Source organism: Phasianus colchicus, chromosome 13 (genome assembly GCF_987193195.1).
Source record: "Phasianus colchicus chromosome 13, bPhaCol1.hap1.1, whole genome shotgun sequence".
Lineage (NCBI taxonomy): Eukaryota > Metazoa > Chordata > Aves > Galliformes > Phasianidae > Phasianus > Phasianus colchicus.
This window is the reverse complement of record NC_143448.1, coordinates 18,735,171-18,762,147: the sequence shown is the minus strand read 5'-3', so window position 1 is coordinate 18,762,147 and position 26,977 is coordinate 18,735,171. Positions and strand designations below refer to the sequence as shown.

General features: G+C 54.8%; 3 protein-coding genes across 10 annotated transcripts in view; 1 reads left to right on the top strand and 2 right to left on the bottom strand.

Annotated features, from left to right (window-relative positions):
* Positions 1 to 10,236, bottom strand: part of ZC3H18 (zinc finger CCCH-type containing 18) — a 39,797-nt gene extending 29,561 nt beyond the window's left edge. For 3 of the 6 annotated variants that reach the window (XM_031615538.2, XM_090149475.1, XM_090149476.1), the window contains exons 1-4: positions 10,075 to 10,093; positions 9,642 to 9,709; positions 3,659 to 4,254; positions 898 to 982 (exon numbers count right to left, since the gene is read on the bottom strand). In XM_031615538.2, the coding sequence (XP_031471398.2) occupies positions 898 to 982; positions 3,659 to 4,240 (667 nt within the window). In that variant the 5' untranslated portion in view covers positions 4,241 to 4,254; positions 9,642 to 9,709; positions 10,075 to 10,093. Of the gene's footprint in view, positions 1 to 897; positions 983 to 3,658; positions 4,272 to 9,641; positions 9,710 to 9,790; positions 9,810 to 9,920; positions 9,940 to 10,074 lie in introns of those variants that run through there. The other 3 variants (XM_090149477.1, XM_090149474.1, XM_031615537.2) reach the window with 3 other exon arrangements.
* An 886-nt stretch (positions 10,237 to 11,122) lies between these two features.
* Positions 11,123 to 13,018, top strand: CIDEC (cell death inducing DFFA like effector c). The gene is made up of 6 exons (XM_090149480.1): positions 11,123 to 11,144; positions 11,695 to 11,762; positions 11,896 to 12,040; positions 12,113 to 12,262; positions 12,384 to 12,568; positions 12,647 to 13,018. Exons 2-6 carry the CDS (start codon positions 11,713 to 11,715, stop codon positions 12,816 to 12,818), a joined length of 702 nt encoding a protein of 233 aa, XP_090005606.1. The 5' UTR covers positions 11,123 to 11,144; positions 11,695 to 11,712; the 3' UTR covers positions 12,819 to 13,018.
* Positions 13,019 to 13,655: 637 nt separating this feature from the next.
* The window catches only part of ZFPM1 (zinc finger protein, FOG family member 1), a 28,157-nt gene continuing 14,835 nt past the window's right edge, over positions 13,656 to 26,977 (bottom strand). For 2 of the 3 annotated variants that reach the window (XM_031615476.2, XM_090149473.1), the window contains exons 4-10: positions 20,015 to 20,148; positions 17,927 to 18,032; positions 17,284 to 17,493; positions 16,958 to 17,182; positions 16,601 to 16,696; positions 16,329 to 16,478; positions 13,656 to 16,199 (exon numbers count right to left, since the gene is read on the bottom strand). In XM_031615476.2, coding sequence (XP_031471336.2) covers positions 14,149 to 16,199; positions 16,329 to 16,478; positions 16,601 to 16,696; positions 16,958 to 17,182; positions 17,284 to 17,493; positions 17,927 to 18,032; positions 20,015 to 20,148 — 2,972 coding nt within the window. In that variant the 3' untranslated portion in view covers positions 13,656 to 14,148. The remainder of the gene's footprint in view (positions 16,200 to 16,328; positions 16,479 to 16,600; positions 16,697 to 16,957; positions 17,183 to 17,283; positions 17,494 to 17,926; positions 18,033 to 20,014; positions 20,149 to 26,977) is intronic. The other variant, XM_031615475.2, reaches the window with a different exon arrangement.

Here is a 26,977-nt window from a genome sequence, read left to right as displayed (position 1 = left end):
AAGGCAAAGCGAGTGTCAGCATTATCTGAACCAGTGCCAAGTCAAAGAACACCTGGGGCAGGAGATCCCGCAGCTTGAACTTTGACTCAGGCAAACATTTCCATCCAGCGGAGGCGTGTGTTGCGCAAAGGATTAAGAAACAAGCACAGGAACTTCCCTGTGCCATCAGCATCCCTATCATGCTCAACACAGGCAGATCAGGAAGCCAGGGACGTGCTGGGTGATGGGCATGTCTCTGGAAACCCCCCAGCAGGTCCCTATGCTGTGTGAGCTGCTGACGCAAGGAGGGAGGACTCCACCCTGCTCCCCATCCTTCTTTTAATTTCAGATTTCAACCAATTGTTCAATGATGACTGTCAGAAAAGCACAGTCAAAGAGTTGACATCAAGAGGGCTGAATGAAGAACCATGGTTCAGAACACGTTTTACCAAGAACTGTAGCCCTATTTTCAGTTAAAAAAAAAAAAGAGAGCTGTTTAATAACTGGGGAAGTGAGCTGGCCATCAAATTGCAAGGAACAATTACATTTCGGCAAGGCATCAGCTTGATAAGAATGAACAAGATTTGCCATTTTTGTTTTCCAATGAATAACATCACAGAACCTCTTTAAGCAACAGCTGATTGTCAAATCAGTCCCAGCAGTTTTATTTCATCCTGTTTTGAACACGCTGGCGAGTTTTCCTTTATTTGCTTCTCCTGGGTTCAACATACCCAGGTCACAGGATTTTTTGCATATGAGCCCTATGTAAATTCAGCATCTGGCCACCAGAAAGGTGACACTGGGGATGCCTGGGGCAGAGATTATCGTCTAGAGAGCAGCTTAACTGCTACAAAACAGTGAGAGCAAGAAAAACTACAGCACCTTTGGTCTGCTTCCACCACCACAGCATGCCATTACCTTTCATGAAGAACCGACAGGTGGGACGTGGCCTCACTTTCCTGTCGTTGGGATCTTTAACTTCTCCTTCTTCCAAGTCATCATCCTAGAACAGACAGACAGGCTGACACTTCATGCAGTGATTTGACATTTCACAGTATGGTCCAGTATCAGTCACTGCATGCACACCCTGAGGCAAAGCATGGAGGAAATTTGAGAAAAGGTTGTGATAAACACCCTTGAGTATATTCACAACGTACTGCCAGCAATGAGAACATGGATCAACTTCAGTGCTTTTCAAAGCTGACTGCAAAGCCCAGCAGGCATCATGAACATCCTGGCACCACATGTAGACTGTGCTGCACCAATTTACTCAGTGTACACTCAGAGGCTTAATAATCAACGGTACAGTGGATTAAAATCTTAACATACCTTGGTTGAATGAGGCTGGTTGTGCACTTCCAGCTGACAGCAGGTGGAATGCAATTAGAGGAAGCCTCATGCAAACAAGCTCAATTGCACTGCCTTTCCTTGCTGCAGGCTACAAGTGCACACAGATAGCTATGGCAGCACAGCTGGGTGATGCTTCTGTCCTCCAGAGCCTCCACACTGCCTGTCCTTATTCGGCACTCCTGTCACACCTGCTCAGCTCAAGCAAATTCCTTCCATTAATTGATTTAAATTACACAGCAGAATTCCTGAGTACAGTACTTAATGCAGTGTCCCAGCATGGTCACTCTCTAGGAGGGAAGGTTTAAGTTGGATATAAGGGAAAAGTTCTTTACTATGAGAGTGGTGAGGTGCTGGAACAGCTGCCCAGAGAGGCTGTGGATGCCCCATCCATCCCTGGAGGTGTTCAAGGCCAGGTTGGATGGGGCCCTGGGCAGCCTGGTCTACTATTAGATATGGAAGTTGGCAGCCCTGCATGCAGCAGGGGGGTTGGAGGTTCATGATCCTTGAGGTCCCTTCCAAACCAAGTAGTTCTGTGATTCCCTACTCCTCAGCTCCATGCACCAGTTACAGAGGAAGAAACTCAGGAAGATGGAGATTTCTTCAAAGACTCAGAACCACAGGGGATGAGCACAGAGTAACCACCATGGAACTCCTCAAGGAGACAGCAGTCAGGACTTTGAAGTACCTGCCTTCCCTTTGTTCTATGTGAGCACAGAGCTGTCAGGCACCCGACACACACTCAAGAAAAACAATCACCTCTCCTAAAAGCCAGATGCCTTATCTCAGTCTCCGTTCACCACTCATTTTTCAGCACACAAAACATCTGAGCAAGGAGCAGCTGGCAGAGGCCTTCCCACTACAAGGAAGAAATAACAGCCCCATGGCAGCAGTGGGAATAGATTAGGGAAGTTGCATACTTTGATCAGTGTAGAAGGTGGAAATGAGGAAAAAGCACTGCTTGTTTCTAGATAAACAGAGTCTGCAGGGAGATGGATTAACAGCCCCTTCTGCATCCCTTTGAGGGTACTTTCCTGAGCAGGAACTGATTTTAAAGACTACACTTTTATTCAAATTAAAACTTGTATTAATATCCCCTCCTCCAAAGACAGGAGTCTGAAAGCAGAGCAAAACGTGGAGTTTAAGAGGTTCCCCAAAAGCCTGGGATGGCATTCAAGGATGAGAGAATGGCACAACCAGCTCAACTCAGCTGCTTTCAAAAGAGCCATGTGAAGTCTTTGCAGACGCTGTACTGGAACAAAAGGGAAAGTATTTATTTCTGTGAGGTCTCCTTGGAATCAGGCAGCTGGGAACCCCGTTATGAGTTAATGTATGAGAAGCAGAGTACAAATTCATCCTGTGCTTTGTAAGGAGAGCGCTCCTAAGAATGCCGTGAATTCTAAAGGAAAGCATTCATATTTTAATCAAGAAGCAGGCACGGAGTCAGGGCACCAGGAATTTATTTTACCCTGCCTGGATTCCCTCATTACATGCTGAAATTCCTTCTAACTCAATCAGAAATACACAAAACTTTTGGAAAATGCTGTCAGCGGTTAAGGAAACTGCTTGCCAGAGCAAGGCATGATGAAGCAAAGCTGCATCGCTTTGTTTTAGAAACAAAAAAAAAAAAACCCACAACTTTTTTGGGGAAAAATAGCTGACTATGAAGCCACCTCAGCCCCAGAGCACAGCAGGACAAACAGTTCTCCATTTTTCCTAAATACTTACACTCGTTTCTCAGCTGAAACAGCACCTACTGGGCCTGCACATCTCCTAGCTGATGAGCAGCCCTCAGGGCCTGCCTGGTTAAGCACTCCCCAGGAAGCCCAGCACAGTCTGCTCCTCCTGCTGCTCCCAGAGTATGCTTGGGACCCTGGGTTTCTTGTACCCCTGAGACCAAGTCCAGGAACTGCACTACAGCCTCTCAAATTAACCTGATGAGACAGCTTATGAACGCCTAATCCATCACTAAGTAATTTGCTGTCAGCATCATCTGCAAGTCCTCTGAGAGCCAAAGCAGAATAGTTTCTTAAGGCACTGGAGCTGTTCCACACTAGACAGCTAATAGCTTACTTGCAACTGCTCCAGCAATATGTGGCACAATTCTTCTACAGTATGTGGCAATGGATGCCCTAGCAACTGAGGTCAGGACTTGGCCCACAACAGTTATACTTCTGATGGAAACACGTTACTTGCATGCTGGGGACGCAACTAGCACAGACACCCATGCCAATGAGGATAGAAAGGCACAACACCCTATGAGGCAACAGCTCAAACACAAGGACAGGTCTCTCCCAGCAGAACTGTCCACCCCAGAGCAGCTCCTACTTACATCAATTTCACCGTCATCAATCTCTCCATCATCCTCTTCTTTCTTCTTCTCCTTGACGGGATCCTGGCCATCCTTTTCATCATCACTTTTACTGCTGGATTTTTTCTCCTCTTCAGGGGCGTCATCTCCTTTCTCCTCTTCCTCATCATCATCACCAGCAGCTTTCTCAACATCCTCCTCTGCAGGAGCAGTGCTTGGCTCCTCAGGAACCTCCTCATCATAGTCCAATTCATGCTCATCCAGCTCGCGGGTGACAGAAGATGCTTCATCACCAAGGTCATTAGCACGGTTTTCCTCCTCACCTTTGCGAGGCTGGGGGCTTTTCAGCTCCCCACTCTGCTCATTGTTGTCAGAGTCCTGAGACTTGGCTTCACTTAAGTGGTCCTCTTCATCCGAGTGGTTCTCCTCGCCACGGCTCAGTGCCCGGGCTGCATCCTCCTCCTCACCCAGGACGCTGCCTTGCCCACCCTCTCCATCAAGTCCCCGCTCTGAACCACTCTCCTTTAGGACCTCGTCGTCAGAAAGCTGCTGGTCTTCATCAGGAGAGCAGGGGTTTCGCTCAGGGCTGTTGGAAACATCCATCAGTACCCAATAGCCTGCGGAGGGAAGAATGCTACACTTGTTATGGGGAACGAGCTGGGAAAAACAAGAAAGGTTCACCTCGTATTTTGTCTCTTAAAGGGGAAAAAGAATGCTTGAATTCATGAACGTGGTTTAATCAAAGTATCTTCAAGAAGATGGCATTTTAAACTGCATAAAAAACTTACCCCAAGATTACTCCAAATAAGCCAAGAGTACGTTAACCTTGGTTTGTACAGATAGAGCTCAAGGTTGGGATTTCATCTACAGGCTCTAACAGTGAGCTGCACATGCACTCCCACCAAGTAATCATGGGGTTTTCCCACCCTCTTGGCATTTCTCTCATGAGCAAGTAAGTGATCTCCAGAGCACAGGGTCAGGTTTTTCAGACACATCTGGTTAAGTGTAAGACTGTGGCACTGCAGATGGCACGGACTCCTGAAGAGGCAGGAACACCATTCACAATGATTCTAGGAAAAACTGGCCATATATTGATGGTGGGTTTTTTTTTTGTTGTTTTTTGGAGCATTGCTTCTGTGTGCTAAAATCCCATGCTGGAAAATCAGGAACAGCTTTATTACCCACGGTACTTATCTGCTTCCCTAAAAACTCCCTGGGATGAGGACTGTTGTATTCATGCCCCAGACGCTGCCAGATGTGCTGTCATCACTGAGGCACATCGCCTGCCTTCACCACAGCACAGCCCTCATTAGCTGGTATTGGCAGCAGACTCTGGAGATGAAAGTCACTCTCAAGAAAACGCCGCTCGTTATACCATGGGAGGTTGCAGGGGAGCTATGAACGTTCCTCAAAAATAAAAGCAGCAGCACAAGTGTATCAAAACAACAGGACCCAGGAACACTGCTCAAATACCAGCTAGCTGATACACATGAGGACGATGTGAACACCCAAGGGAGCTCTGGGGAGCAGAAAGATCGTGCTGAGCTGCCTGCAAGCTCCTCATGCCTCCTTGCACTTCTTAGTTCTTGCTCACAACCAAAGCTGTGATTTTACTGAAAAGTGATAAACCAAATTAAAAGACAGCAATTGCCTCTCGCTGATAGCAGCTCTGGGCAGTTAAGCAGGATGTAGTCTGAAACAAATTATATTCTTACTGTGCCTATAAAGGTTGATGCCGAGTTCATAAATGCTTGCACAAATTGTTACTGGCTTCAAGAGGAATTTTATGACAGCAATTTTAATTGCCTAAGTGCCTGAGAAGTTACACTTTGCATGCACACAGAGCAGTTTAGTGTATTACACCCGAAAGGTCAGCCTGAAGAGGCCAGCAGAAATACAGAAGCTGTCAAGTATGGATGTATTCAGGAAATTTGTTTTCTAATTTCTCAAAAATAAGCAGCACCAAAGCAAAGGCTTTTAAGTGACTCACTGCCTTTCTGCACTCGACACCGAGCCCTCCAGGGGGCTGGGAGAAAATGAATACATTCTCACCGTCAGCTGCACTGATGAGCATGAGACATTCACCTCCACTATTAAAGCCATTGTAAGAATCCAGAGCATTCATTAGTTACAATAATTTCCTATTAATTCCTAACAGCAGAAATGATAAGAAACACAATAAATGACAGCTGATTGTAAGAGTTCACAAAATTCAAGTTTCTCTTTGGCAATGGGCCTCACGCCCTCCTGCTGCCTCTATCTGCTTGTGCAGTGAAGAAACACAGAGGGCATTTATGGTCTCTACGCTGTTTCCTACTTCAGCAAGAATACAGCTCAGCTGCTCCCTATGGGCCACTGCTCCCTGTTCACTGGTTTGCAAGAAAAGATGCCCGAAGACCAAGGGAATCAGGTCTTTTGAAAACAAATCCTCCAGCCATCCCTCAGCCATGGGCATCCCCCTGGGCCTGAGAGGACAAGCAAGTGAATGTGGTTTACATCACAGTCACAAACCTACCTGCAACAGCAGCACATCAAAACAATGACCTGAGATGGGAGAACGCCTCAACGCTGACCTAACCAGTATTACTTGTAGCCATTCTTTCAGGGAATAAAAGATATAACTGAGTGCAATCAAAGGCGAGAGCACCAGAGGAAGAGTTTAGTGAAATGGTGGAGTCTTTGCCATAGTCACTCAGGCTTCCTTACAAGCTGTAATGGATTTATTCTTTTCAGGGTAGCAGCAACCTACAGCTCACATCCCAAGTCCTGCCTCAGAATAACCTGCACAACAGCTCATCCCAGAGCTCTGGAATCCTGCAGGTTGCTTTTTTGCATTTTTGCTTTTTTTTTTTTATTTTTAAATCGTTGCTTCTTTTTCTTTCTGTTCTCCTTTAATTACACATACAGATGAAGAATAGGAAAATGTGAGGACAAAAATGACTACACAGAAGCATTTTAAATTAAGCAAAGTAACAGAGCAGAAATCCACAGCTTTCATTCTCATGGTAAACAAGTCCTGAATTTTTGTCTCAGAACCGAGCCTGTTTCTTACTGTCTTCAAAACTGGTTATTAAAGCACAAATTAACTTCTAAGCTAGAGGTAAGATCGTTTGACTTGTAACTTTGGGTGACGAGGCAATGAACCAGCTGTACAGTGACACCTCTCACTTAGTAGAGGCTTATCTTCAGAGCTATCTTTAAAACTGCAGGTAGTTCAGGCAAAGCCAACTTTGGACACAGCCACCTTCCCCTTTTTACACCAAAACTGACTTCATTTGTTCCAACTGTGTCATGTTTTCATCTCCCTCACATCGGAAACAGATGAGTTCAGAACAGTCTCCTCTGCCAGGCCTGACAAGTTGTACAGCCCTTCCACTGAGAAGCTTTGGAGTGAATGCAACCATGGCATGCACCTTTGGCCAAAATTGTATCTTGTACTGTGTCTAGAGAAGCACTTGTGCGCACCTTATTGAATTTTAAATCCCTTAAAAGCAGTTCACGTTTGTAGAGACACTCATGTCAGTAGAGATGCTGCAGATTTGGCAGCTAAGCTTCCCAGCTGTCCCATCTGCAGCAAGCACGTGTCATCCTCCCAGCTCCCAGACTGCACTTGCTGTCCCCACAGATCGAGCAAGACTTTCCCTCCTGCTGTTCCTTCAGAATCCTCGTGACCCACCCAGTCCCTGTTGCCATGCAGCATCCTGCCAGCGCTGCCATCAAGAGTACTGCAGATGGTCCACCAAAAACACAAGCACATGAAACAAACAAACAAAAAACCCCTGAACAGCTTTTGCAAAGTTTGGCCTTCCCTTCAATAAAGGGAAGAGATGTCAGCCTATAAAGTCACCCAATAAAGTCAAGAGATGAGGGAAAGCACTCTGAAGAGACCCATCCAGAACCATTTGGCAACAGGATGAAAAAGGCAAGAAGGGTCCCAGGGGACATCTGGCTGCAATGATCTGCAGCTTTCTTACTGACAGAACTGCCTTTTCTCCCTGCAGCTCCTTGCCTCGCTCCCTGAAGGCACACAGATCACTGGAAGAGGCAGCCAGCATCCTCCCTCAGAACACAGCCCTTGTCTCCGGGACAGCCTGTTGTCACAGCCAGGTCTGGCGGAAAAGAGGTTTTTAGTTACACAATACATATGCAGCAGGAAGCAATGCTGAAGTTTCACAGACCAAGCTCTGAATTTTTTCAACTTAAGGAATGGAATTTGTCAGCATTTCATGGCCTACATACGGTGGAACATAGGTGCTCCTTCTAAACCAGCCACTGGCACAGCTGCCCTCACCCAGGGCAACTTGGATGCAATAGCAAAGGGCACCCATCTTATTCTCTGTTCCCACTCGAGCCTCACAGCTCTGCTGGAAAACATTTCCAACTACAGATTTTAGATTTTAGTTTGGGATCACACAGGTACCTCAGAGGCTGCTCCCCCTCAGAGCAGCATTTCACCGCTTTGTGTTCTGAATGCATGTTTCTCAACAGTGCCTATCGAGGGCAGGAGGCTGAAATTCTGTTTCTTACTGCTCTTTTTCAACTACAACTCATTAAAAGTTTAAGTCGTATCCTTAACTAAGCTGACGAAGCAAAGCTTCATGTGTAGCTGACTCACTGCTGAAGGTAGCAGTTTGGTGGCAGACTAAACAGTAGTGCTGTAAGGACCAATCTAAAAGAGGCACCAAGGAAAGATAATCTTGGCAAGTGCTATTTCCATTCATTAGATTTCTCCCTCAGCCTTTTTATGGTGCCACAAATGAACAAGAAATACACCTTGAACACAGTACAGGAACCAACAGCTCAGGTGATCCCAACACCTCTGGGAGCAGGAAAGCACCAAGTACCCTACAAAAAAAAACTGTGCCCTGACAGATCCACCAGCTTCACTCTTCAACAGTACAAAATGCCAGTTGGATGGCAAGTACTAAGCTCATCCCCAACGCCAATAACCTCCAGATAGGCACCTTGTAGCTCCAGAGTGCTCATGGGGCAGACATTGGGGAGCAGCACTGCCTCTCAGTGCTGCTGGTGAGAGGGAATGGAGGCCTCTCTGTCTCAGGCAGAACTCTCAGGGGTAACAGAAAGTTTGCTGGTTTATTTTTTCCCTTTCTTGCAGCCAGCCTGATGCAAAATCAAAATATTCCCATTTATCCATGAAAAGCAATGCTTAATGCAGAACAGAAGTGTTTGGGAACATGTTCCAAGTCAAGGCACAAGGATGGGTGAAGAATGATGTGCAAGCTGAGGAGAAAGAATGGGAAATAGAGCTGATAAGATAGGTTAGAAAAGAAATGCAGCACAAAAAGGTTAGGGGGACAAAGATGTGCAAGGCAGAAGCAAAACAGAAATGAAGGGCAGGAACTATAAATGAGCAAAAATATGAAAGAACAGCATAAACAGAAAGAGAAGGAAAAAAAAAAGCTTTGTGATCTGAGAAAGGAACATTGTATTAAATCAGGAAGAAACAGAACAAAAGCAAAACACCCAGTCCGTTGCTTTGAATGAAACTATCATCCGTAGCAGGTTAATTAAAACAGAAACTTATCTGACATCTTCTAAGAAGACCTGACTTTGATGATACACAGCATCTAGCAGCTGTCAGGAAAGCTGTTAATGCAGAGAACTGAGCCACCTTTTGGCATTAATGAAAGAGAACTACTTGGTGACAGCCGCTTTCAGTGAGCTTTTAAAGAAGAGTGCATAAAGCTCTGATCCAGAACACCAACACAACTCATACGCTGCTCCTTACTGCACTGTATCAGGTAAACTCTGGGCCAGAAACCTTAAGAGAAACAGGGCTGTATGAGCTGCAATTTGTGATCCCAGTGACACTGATTTTCCTACAGCTGAAGCACACCTGGCTGGCTCTTCCCGCAGCCCTGTGCTAGCAGATGCTGATTTTGAACAACAGGAGCCGTAACACCAGGCCAGAAAACAAGTGCCATCACTTCTACATCCTGCAGAATTTGTCAACGACCACAAAGCTTAACTTCACCAGCCTTACCTCAGCTTCCTCCTGCCAGGCTGAGGACCTGCAGCGCCCCAGGCTCCTGGAGCTCTCCCTGTTCCCACCTGCGTGAGGAGAAAGGCAGTCAGAGCCCCCAGGCCAACAAACCTCCCCTTCAACCAGCCCCCCCCCAGCTTCCACCCCACCCAGCTGAGGGCCGCATCCCCAATCAGCCCCAGCCCCGCTGCCTTTTGGTGGGGGGGGCACCCCGGGGCCGCCCCCTCCCCTTCCTCCGCCTCCTCCCCCCAGCCCCACCCCGCCGGTAGCGCCCATCACCTGCACTCATCCCCTCAGGGTTCTGTTGCCCCCCCCCCTCCCCCGCCCCCGCTTCCGCCGCTGCCACCCGGACCCGCCCCCCCCGCTCCCTCCGTTTCCCGGCACTAGGCCGCAGCCGGCACCCTGAGAGCGAGGCGGGACGGGAGCCGCTCACCTGGGCCGGGCGGGGCCGGGCGGGGAGGGGGGGCGGCGGGCGGGGCGGGGCGGGGCGAGAGCGAGGCGGGGGGCGGCGGCGGCGGCGGCTCCGGCGCGGGCGGCGCGGACGGGACGGGGCCTCTACTCGCGGCGGCGCAGGGCGGCCATGGCGTGACGTCATCAGGGCGCGACGGCCGTTCGGGCGGGGGGGGAGGGGAGGAAAGGGGGCGGAGCCTGCGGCCCGGCGTTACGCGCGCGCGGCCGCGCAGCTCTCGTCTTAAAGGGGCCGCGCGCGGGAAATGTGCTGAGCGCACGTGCGTACTCGTGCACGCGAGGGGGGGTACGCGCGTGTAGCAGCGTGCGCGTGCATGTATATATCCGCACCCACGTGCTTACACATTATGGAGAGGCGCACTTGTGCATGGACGCACTTGCACTGTGCGTACATCCGTGTGCTCGTGCACGTGGGTACACACGCATGCAGGCACAACAAAGCGTGCGTTAATATACATGGAGTTGCAGAGTTCTAGGCGTTGACACGCGCAGCCAGGTGTGCACGGACAAGGAGGTGCCTGTGTGCGCGCTTGTGCATGCTTACACAATAAAGAAGTGGACACATGTAAGCACAGAATGTGCACGTGAGTGTGATACCCACATCTGGTACTGTGTGTGTCACATGGAGCCAGTTGTGTGCACTCATGGAGATGTGCGTGCACACTGACATGTATTTCTGTTCATACACACATGCAGAAATAAATGTATACGTGCACACATATAGAAGAAGTGGTAAATGCGTGTGCATGCACACACAGAGGCACAGCTATATGCAAGTGAGCACCAGGCATTTGGAGAGCTGGAACAATGCCTGTTGCATTGCTGGGACAACGCATGCTTGAGATTACCCATTCATTGCCCCATGCAAATAGAGCTGCAGGCGGAGCAGCTGGGCAGGACTGGTCCCACCCCTTGTGCCAGCAGCCAGAGGGAGTTGGTTTAGGTGGGAGGGGTGTTGGGGGGTGGAGCCTTTTCTGACAGCTATATAAGGTGAGCGTGGATGAGTGAAGTGTAGATTGAGTGTGTTTGGTGGAGGTGAGTGGGATGGGGATGGGGATGGGGATGGGGATGGGGATGGGGATGGGGATGGGGATGGGGATGGGGATGGGGATGGGGATGGGGATGGGGATGGGGATGGGGATGGGGATGGGGATGGGGATGGGGATGGGGATGGGGATGGGGATGGGGATGGGGATGGGGATGGGGATGGGGATGGGGATGGGGATGGGGATGGGGATGGGGATGGGGATGGGGATGTCCACAGACCATTAGGGTCATATTTGCTGGGGTGAGTGCCTCTGATTGCCTTAAATCCCTTGCAGTCCCCCAGAGGGATCGGGGCACAGTCCTACACCTCTGCTAACCTTTGCTCCAGCAGTGACTCAGAGCCCACGAGCCACTTTACGCAAGAGCTGTGCTGGCAGCAGGACTCTGCCCGTTGCCTCCAGCCTGTCCCTGCTCAAAGGGCAGATGCTGTCCCTGCTGAGCAGGGCGGGTACCACTGGGATATAGGGATGGGGTCTCCTGAGGGGTTTAGCAGAGCTGGACACCACCGTTGCCTGGGCTGAAGCTTTCTCCTTGCCAGGCTCAGTTCCGTGCCAGCATGGATTACGCCAAGTCCTTGAGCCTGCGCCTGGCTGCGCCTGTCTCCAAGTAAGCTTTGGGGTGACCCTAGGAAGGGGACATCACTGTCTCCCCCTGCTCTGATACCACTCAGCACTTTGAGTGAAAGCCCAGGGCTGGGGTTGGCTCTGGGAAGCCCCCTGACCCTCCCTATCCCCTTCAGATGCGTCTCTGCCAGCGCTTCCATGACCCAGCAGCTGCTCCTCTCCAGCCCGGCCCCACAGCCCCGACCCTTCCGTGTCTGCAACTGCGACCGCAGCCTTCGCAAGGGCATCATGGCGCACAGCCTGGCTGAGCTGCTGCACCAGGTGAGCTGTCCATCTATCTTTCCGGGGCCCATCTATCTGATGGGCCACCCCCTCACCACAGCCCTATTGCAGGTCCAGAGTGCCCTGCTGGTCCCTGACCCCATCACACTGGTCCTGGATGAGGACGGCACTGTGGTGGAGACAGAGGCTTTCTTCTGCACGCTGGAGGAGGGCACAGTGCTGATGGCCCTGGGCAAGGGGCAGTCGTGGTCTGCCTGCAAGGTGAGCATGGGCTGTAAGAGCCCGTTTCATCCCGTGGGCATCCCACTGGGGTCAATGAGGTTGATGCTGGGTGAGGCAGCACGAGGTTCCTTGGGCAACTCTTGGTCCTGCTGTGCCTTAGGCACCTGGCTACCAGCTGAGCCTGTCCCACAAGCCATCCCGCCGCATCGACGTCGCCTGTGTCACTTTTGACCTCTACAAGACCAACCCGCAGGACCTGGGCTGCCTCAATGTCAAAGCCACACTCTATGGCACCTACAGCATGTCCTACGACCTGCGCTGCTACGGGGCCAAGAGGCTCATGAAGTGAGTGCTGGGAGGGCAGCCACGGCACACACAGGTGCACGAAGTGATGCTCACTCTTGTTTTTTGACCCCTACCCAGGGAAGCGCTGCGCTGGATGCTCTTCAGCATGCAGGCCACAGGCCACGTGCTGCTGGGCACCTCCTGCTACATGCAGCAGCTGCTGGATGCCACTGAGGAGCCCAAGGAGGAGAGCTGTGTGCAGCTGCCCCGCAGCCTTCCCTTGCTGCCCCCCAGCAAGATGCTGCAGTGAGGAGATGGGGCATGTCCTTCCTTGGGGGTCCCAGAGCCCCTCCCTAGGTCAGTACCCAGTGCCTCTCCCTGCATGCTACTGGCTGGATGCAGCTACTTCTTTGTGATGCCTGTTGCTTTGTAAATATATTTATTTAAGTAAAGCTGTGCTTCTTGCAATGCTGCTCTGTGTCCTTTCTCCTCCCTGGCTGGGTTTGGGGTGGGGGTTCAGCTGCTTGCCCCATTTGGCACGGGGCTGTGCCAGGCTGTGGTGCAAGGGCTGCTGCTGCAAGAGGCCCTGGGGGAGCTGTGGCACCACTCACTGCCTGCCTGGTGCCAGTTTCTAGCAGGAGTGGGAGGAGGGAGAGCAAATCAGTGCCCACCTCTGCTGGAACGGGGGCAGAGTTTCAGGGAGGGGATAAGCTGGGTGAGGAGTGGGTGCAGTATGTGCATCCCCCTGAGCTGCACCCTACCTGTTCAAAAATGCTGAGTTATGGAAGGAAGAGGACCCCATTAACCCAGACAGCCTCCTGTTGCAATGGCTTTATATAGGATTTAATGGTTCATACTGGCTGAACCCCTACTCCCTGTGGTGCCCCTAGGTGCCCTCCCCAGCACAGCAGGGATCCCAGACCCCAGCCACACTCACCTGAGGCTCCCAGTCCAGCTTTGAGACTGCAGCATTGGACCCCACAGCAGAGCCCAGGACTGGGTGTGGGGCAGCACAGCCCACCTGCAGCTCATTCCTATCATTAGCCAGACAATTAGTCATCAGCCTCCATCCCCACACCTGCTGCACCACCTGGGCAGGGGCTGAACCCCAGCCCCCCCCTCCCTCCAGCATGGAGGCAGCACCCAGTGTAATTAGACATATTTATTTCTGTACACGCTTATACACACAGTTCCCAGGGTTGCTTCATTCTCAGCTTCAGTGCTCTCCTGTTCCAGGGCCTGGTTGTGCTCCCCCTTCCCTGTAGTGTCTGCCCCCCCTGGCCCAGTTTCCCTGCAGCACCACATAGGGAGGAGCAGTAGGGCAGGTGGAGGGGGCTTTGCAGAGCTGGGGGGCAGCCTCCCTCCCCACACCACGGCTTCAGGTCCGTGCTCTGAGGTCCTTCCACTTGGGGTGCATGTCAGCACCCAGAGCAGAGGGATGTGGTGCTCTGGGGATGAGGAGGGGCTGCGGGTCCATCACCAAGACCCAACCCCACATCTGCAACGAGGATGGTGCCGCATCGCTTTATAAATACACATCCATCACTGGGATGTCAGCCCCCAGTGTCCCCCCCGAGCCACACCATTCCCATACAGCCCCCCCAACCCCAAACTGCCAATCAGAGCTGGGGGGGGGCCCTTTACTTGACGTGCTCAGCAGCGTGGGACGAGCAATAATACTTCTTGTGGGCGATGAAGGTGGACAAGCTGCTGAATTTGATGTTGCACAGGCGACAGTACCGGTGGTTGCCGTTGGGCACAGGGCTGGGCGCAGCTTTGGCCAGGGGGGTCTGCACCCCCCGGTCTGTATAGGAGGGCGGAGTGGGTGGCTTGTCAGTGGGAGGCCGGGGGGAGATGGGTGGCCGGGGGCTGCCGTTCGGGGGGCCATCGCGAGCCTCCTTGCCGTTGAAGCTGTCCCGGCGGAGGCGCGGGGCGGGTGGGCGCGGGGGTGAGGCGGCGGGGGGCTCGGGCGTCCTGCCCCCCCCGGGCCGTGGGGTGTCGGGGAGGCCATGCGCAGCCACAAAGAGCCCATGGACATGGCGGAAGTGCTCAATGAGGTCCCCCTTGATGGCCCCGTTAAGAGGGCAGTAGGGGCAGGCAGAAAGAGGCCCTTTGGCACCTTTAGGGTACCGTGAATCCCCCACGGATACTGCGGGGTAGGTGGGTGGCAGAGCCTTGGCGGTGCCGATTGGGGCTGTTTTGTCCCCTTCGCTGTCGCGGTGTCCCTTGGGCACGGCCCCTTTGATCTTCTGGAGGTGCTCCATGGCACCGGGCTGCAGCGGGGTGGCAGGGCAGGAGAACTTCTTGTGGGCCAGGTAGCTGTCCAGGCTGTTAAAGCTGAGGCGGCACGCCGTGCACTCATGGTAGTCGGCCAACGGCAGCAACGTGGCGGCGTTCTGCTCCCCGCCGCGCCGCCGCGGCTTCTTGCTCAGATCAATGGGGCCATCAGCATCGGGGCTGGAGCTGGGCGAAGGGGCGGCCGCCGGGGCTTTGGGGTCAGGCGGTGGGGGTGGCTCAGCCCCGTGGATCTCGTAGAGCTTGCGGCGTTTGCGGGTGCGGAGGGGCTGCGGGATGAAGGGCACCTTGGGCAGGCCGGGTCGGCGCAGCGGCGGGTCGTGGCGCGAGGCGCAATAGAAGCGCTTGTGGACGGCGTAGGTCTCGTGGCGGCTGAAGCGGATGTTGCACGCCTCGCACAGCGTCTTGCTGGGGTCCTCGTCCCCCTCCGAGCTGACAGGGCTCTGGCTGTCCTCGCTGCACCGCCCTGATGCTGCCACCTCCGTCCCCGGGGACACCGCTTTGCCTTCTTCCAGCGGGGCGGGCGGTGTGGCTGCGCGCCCCACTTCCCCGTCCCCCGACGGAGCGCTCTGCCCTTCACCCGACGGAGCAGACAGCAGCGTCCCAGGGACGGGAGGACCCTTGGGGGCTGCGGGGGGCACTTTGAGCTTTCGGGCACCAGGGGGGCTGTCCTCGGCCAGGTGACGGCTGGAGCAGTAGAGCCGCTTGTGCACGTAGTAGTTGTTGATGTTGTTGAAGGTGATCTCGCACTCGAAGCACGTCGCACCTTTTGGCACCGGCGCTCCGGTGAACAGTCCCGGTGGCACCGTGCCATGACCCTGCTTCAGCCGGCTGTGCACCAGCTCTGACATCTTGGCCAGGATCTCCGATGCCTGCGGGACCACCGCTGCAGCCTCGTGGCCAAACAGGTACTGCGGCAGGAAGACGGTGCCGCCCGCCGTGCCTGAGCCTGGCTCGCTGGGTACAGGGCTGGAGCCCGGCGTGGGGCTGGCAAGCTCCGACTTCACCTTCCCTGGGGGAAGGCTATGGGGGGATGAAGTCCGGGAGCTGGGCTCTGGCTCTGAGCTGGGGCTAGCAGCGGCCTCCCCGCTTTTGGGTTCCTCCGCCTCGCTCCCAGCCGGGCTGTCAGCTGGCTCCTCCTTGATGCGGATGGGCTCACCAGAGGAGGAGGAGGACTGACCTTCTCTGGGGGCTTCGCCATTCTGCGCCTCGGAGGATGCGGGTCCTGTGGTGGTGTCCGAGGGTGATGCGGGCTGTGGGGTGGCATCTGGGCCGGGCAGGACGGTGGGTAGGGGCCCATGCAGCACCACGTGCTGTGGCAGGGCTGGCAGCCCCTCGGGTATGAAGGCAGGCAGGCTGCACTTCAGCACGGGTGCATTGTTCGGCTGGCTCAGCCCTGCCAAGGGGAGAGAGGTGTTAGTGGCATCCCACCCCACATCCGGAGCCATGGGGGGACACAGCGTTTGCTGTGGCAATGCCAAGTGGCACTAGGGGGGCTGCTGTGTGAACCCTGTCCCATACGCACCAGGGGTGAGGGGTTTGGCAGCAGGCAGTGCTGGCCCTGGTGAGTACACCTCTCCCTTGGAGCCCGGCTGGCAGATCATGTGGTTGGTCACCAAGTGGCTATAGAGGATGTCCCGCGTGGTGGAGATGAAGCCGCAGCTGTGGCAGACGCCTGCAAAGGACACAAAGTGGGTTTGACCCATGGGCACTGGTCCCACCACAGGATCTCTCCCTGTCATTCCCATCCCCTGGTGCTGCTATCCCCTATGGGCACACCAGGCAGTGCTAACTCACCGTTGAGGGTGTCCGTGTGCACCTTCAAGTGACGTTCGCAGTTGGCTTTGGTGGTGAAGGCAGACAGGCAGATCAGGCAGACGAATGGACGCTCCCCTGCAAGGCAAACAGAAGGACACCTCAATGCTGAGAAACAGGGACCGTGGGGACAACACAGCTATGCCTGCTCCACCTTTATGGTAGAAGGCTTTGCAGGTGAGCACCAGCTTGCAGAGCACTGCCCCAGATTGGTAATCTAACTGGGGAAGACCCTCATCTGGCTGCAAGCAACCCACAGCCTCCCTGTGCCTTTGGCTGGCTGACTCCCTTGTGGTCCCTGCTGTCCCCAGGCTGTGCCAGGTCATGCCATGCCCATACCGCTGTGGCTCCGCATGTGGATTTCCAAGGAGCTGGCACTGGGGCAGCTCTTCTTGCACTGGGGGAAGGGGCAGACACGCTCGTTTGGGTACGTCTCCTTGGGCTTCTCATCCACAGCAGGTGAGCCCGCGCTCTGCCGGCTGGCACAGTAGTACATCAGGTGGGCTTGCAGGTTGCGCTCGCTCCGGTACCAGATCCCGCAGTCCTTGCATGGGAAGACGTCCTCTGCAAAGGGAAGGGATGGATGCCAGGGGATGGGGTGAGCACGGAGATGAGGACGGGCATCCCCTTGGGAACCCCTCACCCGGTGTCACCCCGGCACTCACTGTTCACCACGGCGGTGGCCAGGATGGCAGCCATGCCCGCCTGCTGGGGCAGCAGCTGGATGTCGGAGTGCAGTGCAGCCGGGTAGGGTGAGTCTCCAGGCTCTGCCTTCACCGCTTGCCTGGGGATGGCAGCCGGCTCAGCCACCACGAAGGCGCACATGGGCTCGTCCTCCCGCACGGCACGCGTGGTCCTGCACCACACGGCATCATCTGGGGGCACAAAGGCGAGCGGTCAGCATTACCCCCATGGGACCGGGTGCCCAGCCCTGCTCCTCGCTCCCGGCTGCTCTCCCTCCCCCGTGGCTAAGCCTGGGCTCGCCTGGAGGTGGCAGTGTCAGCCCACGCCTGATGGGCACAGCCCCACACTTGCAATACTGCTTGCGCTGAATCTTGCAGTAATGTCTGCATTAAGTCTTGCAGCAGTGCCTGCACCAATGCTTGCACTGAGCGCTGTGCTGAATCCTGCACCAATGCCTGCAAGGCTTCCAATGACCGTTGCACCAGTGTTTGTAACACCCCAAGCATTGCACTGCATCTTGCACCACCATCTGCACTAACGCTTGCAACAAGGCTTGCAGCCAGCACTGCATCAATGCAGCACCCATCACCGTGCCCACCCCCTGACCCCAGCACAGGTACCAACCCTTCCTGTAGATGACAGCGTTGGCATCGGGCTCTCCGGGCACCAGGGGCAGACGGGACAGCCAGCAGCTCTCATCCCCCAGCACCAGCGTCACGGGTGGGCTCTGCTGTGGGCAGGGAGGGGTACAGGTGAGCATCAGGGTCTTCATGGCACTGGGACAGCAGGGGACAGCAGGGGACAGCAGGGGACACCGGCATGCCCATGCCAGCGCTGCACCCTGCGCTGTCTCCCTGCATCTCTAATGAATATTAATGAGCAAGGATGGGAGTGGGGGGGTGGGGGGGGGGGTTGGAAATTAATCTGCCTGATCCTCTGATGGCTGCCGCGGTAACGATATGAAATCTAATTATTCCTCCCAATATTTCTAAACCCTCCAACTCAGACTGACAGTCTCAGCCGGTTTTAGGCCTTATCACTGCGAGGAGCCGAGTGCTTGCAGCGTGATAAAGCTCACACACACACACACACACACACACACACACAGGGGCTCGCACACACGCGTGCACGCTGCACCAGTGCACACGCAGTGCTGAGCCTGCAGAAAGTTGCCCTGGGGAGCAGCTTGGCTCTGTGCGTGGAGTACCCAAGCAGATGCAGCTCCCTGTGGTGTCCAGGACCCTGCAGCACCCCTGGGTGCTCCCACTCCATCCACAGCCACAGCAGCAGCTGCCCGTCTGCAGCCCATGCTGAGAACCTTCCTTGTTTCCCCTGAACAAAGAGGTCAGTGTCTCCGTGCCGAACTGGCCCTGATAACCATCAGAAACTCTATCTGCTCTGCATCCGCCTGGGCTGATGTTAGCAGGGCAGCTCCCCCCAGCAGGCATCCTTCCTTGGGGGAAATGGGATGGGCACCAAGAGTTCCCCTTGCATCCCTTTACCGGCGGTTATGCGCACTCTCCCGAGCAATGGAGTTTTGGAGAGCATTGTGGGACAATCTGGGGATGCAGCAGGCATCCTCCTCCTCCTCCATCACCTCAGCCACAGTGCCACCATGCAGCAGTGAGCACAAGCGATGCTCCTCGCGCACCAAAGCCACCCCACGTCCTCAATTCCCACTAAAACCTGTGTATGGGATGGATGTCCAGCTGCAAGATGGCATCTGGGGGAGGCCCCCACTATCTCCCCCTGCCGCCAGCAACAATGCGGAGGGACCCGAGGGCGACAGCCCGTATCAGGGATGGGGCTGCGATTCCTTCCTCGCTTCCCCAGGCAGAGATAGGAGGGAGGCGAGCGACGGAGGAAAGCAGGGCTGGGAATCATCAGCCCGCCTCGATAAGGGAGCTGCTGAAATGGGAGCAAAAATATTTAGACAATAAATGAAGTATCAGAAAAAAAGCCGCGCATATCTTTAAGGAATCAATCATTCTGTACCGGGTGTCTGGACACACGGCGCCAAGCGGGAGATATGGAGCCAAACTGGGCAGATAAGGGTTAATCAAGGATTTAATTCGGCAAAGATAAACGGGCCTGAGCTTAAAAAAAAAAAAAAAGAGGGAGAAAAAAAAAAAAAGAGTGAGGGAGAGTGGAGGAGGAGTGGGGATGGAGCCAAGCTGAGATCCTGGCTGCGGAGCCCCTGGGCTGGAGCTGACCTGCATGGCTGCAGGGAAGGGAAGGATGTGTGAGCGTGTCCGTGGGGCCCCAGCCTCTCCATGCATCCCTGCACACCCGCACACACCCATGCACACCACTTGCACTCACAGAGCAAGCATGAGCCACCAGCTGCCTCTACTGGTCCCGGCTCTGCAACATGAAACTCCAGCAGTCGTGCCCAAAACCCATCCTTCCCGAAGGCTCCCAGCCCCTGTCTGTCCCCCTGCTTGTGCCTAAGGTTCCCTTTTTGCCCCAAATCCTCCTGCACCCTGACCCATCTCTGTGAGCAAACACATACCTGCAAACAGCCCACTTGCAATGCCAGGGGGAGCACCAGCCTCTCACCGGTGCTGCTGTCCCAGGCACCCAAAAGCAGCCAGGGGATCCCATACAGTCCCAGAACTCAGCACAGGAAAAATGCCTCCCCAGGAGATCCCTCTCCCCAGCTTCGCTCATCACTGCTGCAGGGCTTTGCCCACCCCTATAAGTGCTCCTTACCGCCTCGCTGTGTCCTGGTGATGCTGGCTCACTGTGGATGCTGCCCTGGAAGGGTCCCCAGGAGAAGCCTTCAGGGAGGCTCTGTCGGGCTCGCACCTGACGCTCCCCATCCTGCACCACCAGCTCCAATTCATCTGCAAGGAGAGGGATGGAGTCAGCCAGTCCCGTCCCCATCAGTGCCAGAAAGATGAAGAAGGTTCTACACAGGTTTTGGGAAAACCCCACCACTGCAGTTCCCAGGCCAGGGAAACCCCCAATCCCCCAGTTTGGTGGTTCCATAGCAGTGCTGGGGGTCTGGGCACACAACGGTGCAGCAGAGAGGAAGTAGTGCTTCCCATCCCCGCATCCAAAGTCACAGCGGCTTCAGGGCTTAATGGCTTTGATTATCTGATAAGGTTCTGGTTTAATGGGTTAGATAACATGTTAATACACTATGAAGGCTGCTCTAAAATGTTTTAACTGTGCCTTTGTCTTTCGGAGCGCAGATAAGATGGCAGGTAACCAATACTGGGATGTATGCATTCTGGCTGCTCCGTGCCATGAGGATGCTCTGCAAAGACACCAAGCTTCTGCAAGCCCCATGCTGAAATCTTCCTAAAACCATCACATGTGTTGGATCACAGTCCCTGCTGCCACCACAGCACAATGGGGCACATCGGTGTTGCATCCTCTAAAGGGCTTTGCAAAGCACTGTGGTCCCACAGGCAGGGAAAAGGCTGCACTGGTTGGAAGGCAAATTGCTTTCAGGGCTAGAAATGCGGGGAGGAGAAAACGATCCCATGGCTGCTGAGATTGAAATCTGATGTGTTTATTAGCTGGGCTGACATCTGGATCCTCTCTGTGCTGGGGTTATTCCAGGTGAGCATCAGGTGCTGCGCATGGGGTGGAGGGAAGTGCGCTCACCCAGCCACGTGCTGGCACCTCAGGCCCTCTCAGCCTCCTGTCATCCTTCCAGATCACAGTGGGATAGGAGGAGGAGAGAAGAGAACAGGGAGAGCCCATAGGTCTATTCCCCAGGGCCCAGTTTCCCTATGGGCTGGGGGATTTCTGGCTCACCGCTGCCTTTGCCACCCTGCAGCCCAAGTGCTCTCTCACGGAAGCTGTCCCCATCCCAACCGAACTGCCACCCCCCCACACACCCCAGCATTGCCCCCCTGTTGCCCCCCTCCCCCCATCTTTGTGGTAATCAGCAGCGTTTGGGTCAGGAGACCATGTCTGTGAGATAAGCGTGTTCGCCTGACACTTCCCATGTCAGAGCACTTCATCTTCTGTGTATCAATCCCCAGCAGAGAAAACACGCAGGCGCTGATAAAGAGAAAACCGTTCCAGACAGGGGGACAAAAATAGAGCCAGCCCCATCGTGGGGCACACAGCAGCACGGGCTGCCTGCTGGCACCCCCAAAAACTCAGCGCGGGGATGCTGATGCCTGGATCCGGGTCTGCTGCTTGTACTCGAATGGGGATGCTGCTAGATGTGTCCCTATAGGGACATGGGGTGACAGGGAGGTGGCCAGCTGTGTCCCTGTGCTTGTCACAGCACCCAGGAAGAGGAGGAAAAAAGTCCTGTGCTCAGCCCCAAAGCGCCGCAGGGGGGACGTGGCACACAGCAGTGCCACCCCTTGGGGACGCTTGAGGTGACCGACGTGCACAGCCCGGACAGTGGCCCCAGGGAGCAAAGTCTGTGTACCCCACACTGCCACTGCTGCTCGGTGTCACCACCCCGTGGGGTGACACAGCCCTTTATCTAATCTCACCATCGGGTCCCGGTGAGGTGGAACCACATCGATAATGCAGGAATTCCCATCTCCGAGATGATTAACCAAACGGGGCAGGGATGGGGCGGTGTGCTTTGGGTCACCAAAAGCAGCAAAAAGCATGGAAAGAGGGAAAAAAAAAACCAAACCCAACCCACAAAGCTCAGTCCCAACGGGTGCACCTACTCAGGATCCCAGCATCCATCCCAATGCCCCATCACAAGGAGGCACCGCTTGGGGACACATCCCCATGCTGTGGTGTTTGCCATGGGGCCGGCGGCTCCTTCTCCCCCCTGCGCTGTGCTCCAGCTTATCTCCCCATCGAGATTTCAAAGAAATGGCCCAGGCTATGCTGGAGAGCAAAGATTAATCCTGTCATCGCCCCGCTGCTGGTTATCAGCTGATAAATGAAAGAGAAAGGCTGGCTGCCACCTGCACCTGGGGGCTGACGGGGTCCTGGAGAGGAGGGGACAAAGGGTGACCTGGGGTGACACGTGCACTTTTCCTCCAGGAGTAAGGAGAGGGGAAGGACGGAGGCTGCTCAGCTGGTCCCATCCCAAAAGGCTCCCACATCCCTTGCCCAACGGGTATCCGTGAGACTTTAATCAAATTCAAATGCATCAGATCTGCCCTGGGACAGGATCTCTGATTTGAGGGCTTGGAGTGTTTGCAGCTGCCTGGATACTATCTGGATAAATACTGCTATCAGGGAGTCATGGGACTGCTTCCCAGCACCATGCATCACTCCTATTAATACTGTGCCTTGTGCCCCAGCCCCCAGGGCCAGGTCTGGGGTTCACTGGGGGCCTTAATGCCCCAAACGCACCAAAACGAGACATCCTGGAGAGCAAGGAAATAAGACATCTTCAGCGATGCCTAGAACATAGGGATAAACGGGTCCCAGCCCAGCCCATGGCTTGGGGATCCCTGAAGGGGAGACCGAGTCTGTCTGTCTATCCATCCATTCATCCTGTCTGTCCACCCATTTGTCCCTACATCTGTCCATCCATCCACCTGTTTATCCACCTAGCCATCTATTCATCCAGCTCTCCATCCACCTATCCGTCCATCTATTCATTCATCCATCTATCCACCTATCTGTCCATCCATCCGTCCATCTATTCATCCATCTGCCCATCCATCCACCCACCTATCCAACCATCCATCTGTCCATCTACCTATCCATCTGCCCATCCATCCATTCGTCCAGCCAGTTGTCCACCTGTTTATCCATCTATCCATCTGCCCAACTACCCATCTGCCCACCTGTTTGCCCACCTATCCATCCGCCCATACACCCATCCATCCACCTATCCACCCATCTATTGGTACCCAACCTCCCAAACGAACCCCCCAGCCAGGAAACGCGATCTGAGCGCAGAAGCGAAGCCCCCGAGCCCCCCGCTGCTGCTTTCAGAAGCCGTGAGCGCGTGCGGCGGAAGGAATAAATCCTGACAACTCAACTAGCGCAATGATGTGATGGCACCGCGCCGATAAGATGGAGGGAGCCGATTGGGAAGAGTCTTAAGCTGCAAACACGCAGCATCTCCACTCTTCACCTCCGCTCACAAAGGGAAATCTCTCCAAAGGGGCTAAGGAGATTATCCCGGCTTTGCCGTCCTGGGTGCTCGAGTAATCAGGGCAGCCTTGGGAACAACAAAGGAGTGAGCGGGGCTTAAATTAGAGCAGGCGAGGATGGGGGCTCGGGAGGCTCTCACCCCTCTCCAACTGATCCCAGGCCACTGTGGGACAGTCCTGACCCCACGGGTGGCTCAGATCTGTGGCTTTGGGCTCCTTTAGGGGGGGAGGTGGGTTAGGTGCATAACTGCCTGCTGCCAGGGGTTGTGGGGAGAGTTCTGCCCTTATCGCTCCCCACCATCGCTCACCATTTATTGATTTTTTCTCTCTCTTTTTTTTTTTGCCACGGTACAACAGCAAATCTTTATCGTGCTGAACCCTGACCCCAGTTAATGGAGGAGCTGTTACCTACCCTGAGCAGCACAGCGGGTGCAGATGGGGGGGGGGGGAAGGAGGGCACGAGGCTCCGCTCGCCAGCTGTGCTGCTAGCGGCCATGCCACGCGGTGCCCACGTACCCCAGGGAGCTGCAGTGCCCTGCCCCAGCAGGATGCGTCCCGACAGCTGGGTTTGCATTCAGGGCGTTGCTGTGTCCCACAAATGGATGGGGGCACGGTCCTGAAGGGTCCCCATCCTGCATCCCACAAATGCATGGGGTGTGGTGCCAAGAGATCCCCGTTCTCACAAGGGGAAGAGCAGGAGGAGAAGGATGGGTGCACAAAGGCAGCTTGGAGTTCCCTTCTCTAGCAAACCATAGTGGCTGCTGTGGTGGGAGATGCCATCACACCTCATTCCAGCACAGAACGGGTGCCCTTCCTGCCAGGATGTGATCGGCCCCGCAGCCCCTTGTTGCACTGAGTTTGCTATGCGGTGGCAGCATGGATCATTAGGAATACGATCAGAAAACCCCCTAACAAGAAGAATAACTTTCAGTGCGTGGCAGATTTAGGGGCAAACATACATTTACCTGCTCCAGCAGTGCCCCCACTCCACCCTGAACATTCCCCCACACCGACACCATCCCAACTACCCCGAGCATCCCACCACCCCACAGTGCACCCAAGCAGCAAGCTGACAGTCCAACATCCCCAACGCAGGACAAGTGTCACCAGCCCTGCTGCAGCCCCCCTGCTCCCAGTGCCATCACAGAGCTTTGCCATATCACTGTCAGACTGAGCACGGGGGGCAGGACCCCCATTTCACGGGGCTGCCATCCCAAACCCCAACTTCTCCTCCTTCCTTCCGAGCAATCTACCGCAAACACAACTCTCTGCTGCTCAGCCCGGCTCCGGGTGATAAAAGAGAAATAGCTGGAATAATTTTTCCCACCCACACATACCATTGTGGAGGGGAAGGGGGAGTACAGGGGCTGTCCGTCAGGACGAGCCGTCCCTCCTCGCCGTGCCCTGCTCACCCCGATAATAAACCTTGAGGTTTGCACACCAGCTCCGGGCGGCGAGAGATTATTCGGGCAGGAGTCAGGGCGCAGATAAACACAACCGAACGAGAGAGGGAAAGGGGGAGGGAGGGGAGGAGGGGAAGGAACAAAAGGGGAAAAAAAAGTTTGTAGTTTTAATTAGATGGAGGAAAAAAAAAAAAAAATGGCACTGAGAAAGTTATCTCTACGCTGGAGCTGGGAGAGCATGTGGAGATGGGCAAAGATGGATATGGGGTCTGAAATGGGGATGGGGGCAATGTGACTCTTGGAGCATGATAACCCTGTGGGGGGGACACTGTGCCCCACACCTGGGTGACGCTGTGGGGATGTGGGCAGGTAATTGCTATTGGTGTGGCATCGTGCCTGGGTTTGTGGGTTTTATTTTTTGGGGGTGGACTATTGGTGCACAGTGAAGGATGGGGATCCGTAGGACCTTAAGCACAAAGCAGTGGCTTCCCAGGGCTGCAGCCTGCTGTGGAGATTCTCTGGTGGCTAAATGAGGCTGATCTGCCTCTATTCACCATGCCAACACCTAATTCAGAGCCACTCGTTGTGCCCCTCCGGGAGGCAATGGGGACTGGGAGGGGATACAGCCCTATACACCCAATTCTCCCCATTGGAGAGGGGCTGGAGGCTGCAGTGCTCCCCAGATCCCCAGCTCCCAAATAACTGGGATAGGTGCAAAGATAGGGCTGGGAGAATGCTGGTCATGGGATGGTTTAAGGGATGGAATGGGTGTGAAGCCCCCTCTAGGACCCAGACAGTGCCTGGTGGGCATGGACAGCAAAGCTCCCACACCAACACCTCTCCAGAAAGTGCCCTGAAGTGACCAAAGTGCATCTGGGCAGCAGAGCAGCCCCCTCCAACACCAACCTGCCCCGTCCATCTGCAGCACTCCCAAGTGCAGGAATACGGATTCCAGTTATCAGCTGTTCACGTATCAGAACCCTCTGCCAACAAGGTCATTTTAAAGATAAAAAAAAAAAAAAATACCCAAACCCTCTCCCCTCTCCTCCCCCAACACCTCCTGCACACAAGGCCGAGGAAAGCCAGGATGGTCCCCACACGGGCACTGCAGCAGAGAGGTGATGAGGTGGCCATGTCATCCCATGGGTTAGCCCATTGGAAGAGCATCCCAAGGGATGAGCACCCACAGAGCCCTGCGGACCCCCTGAGACCCCACGGGGTGCAAACAAAGGCACTGGGAGCAGCCCACATCCCCCCCCCACCCCAAACCGCATCTTCGCGGCTGCCATTGCTGACATACGGCGGATCCTGCCAGATAAAAAGAAAATTCAGGCTGCTCAGAGTTTCCCTTTTTGCCAGCTCCATCCCTGATAAGTGCAGAGCCTGCAGAGCGCCTGATAGACGGGCTATCGCGGCGGTTGGTGCGAAAGGAACACCCTATCGCTGCAGCATCGCCGGACCGCCATCAACTCCCAGCCACACAGAAATTAATACCACTCCAATTACCAGAATAGAGATGGGCTGGGAGAAGGCGATAATAAAATCTCTTTTACATAAAGAATGCAAATAACCCGCTGCAGAGATGGGGGGAAGGGGAGGCATGGCCGGAGCCGGGCGCTGCACTGCGTGGTGCTCATTTTGGGGAGCTGCATCCTGCTGCAATGCGACCCCATAAAAGCTCCTATGGACCAGACACGGAAAACGCTGCTGTGGGCAAAAGGGATGGGGTTTGGGATTGCTGGGAGGGGAAGGGTTGCTTTTAGGAGCGATGCATCGCGGTCACGGGGACAAAGGGCCGGAGAGGAGATAAGGAGGAGCCGGAGTGGCCTCGCAGCTCCTTCCTGCAGGAAGGGATGGGGGTATCAGTGGGGCCGCTGCGTGCTTCCCCTCGGATGGGGCGGGATGGGGAGCGGGGCCCATCCGTGGGGATTGGGGCAGCTGCTGCACACGTGCACTGCTAGGCAGACCTTCCCAGGGCTCTGCATTGCACACGGCCGTGCGGACGCAGCGGGTGTCCCCATACATTGCTGGGCTGGGGTTAGCACTGGGGTCACCCCTTCCCGTCATGTGCAGTGGGGAGGAAGCGTGCTGCTCTGTGAGGCTGCGCCAATGGGACGCACATATCCCATCATCCAAAGCACTGCATGGCCACCCATCAGGGAATGGTCACCCCAGAGCCAGCAGATCCCCATTGCACACGCACCCACAGACCTAATCTTCATGGGGGA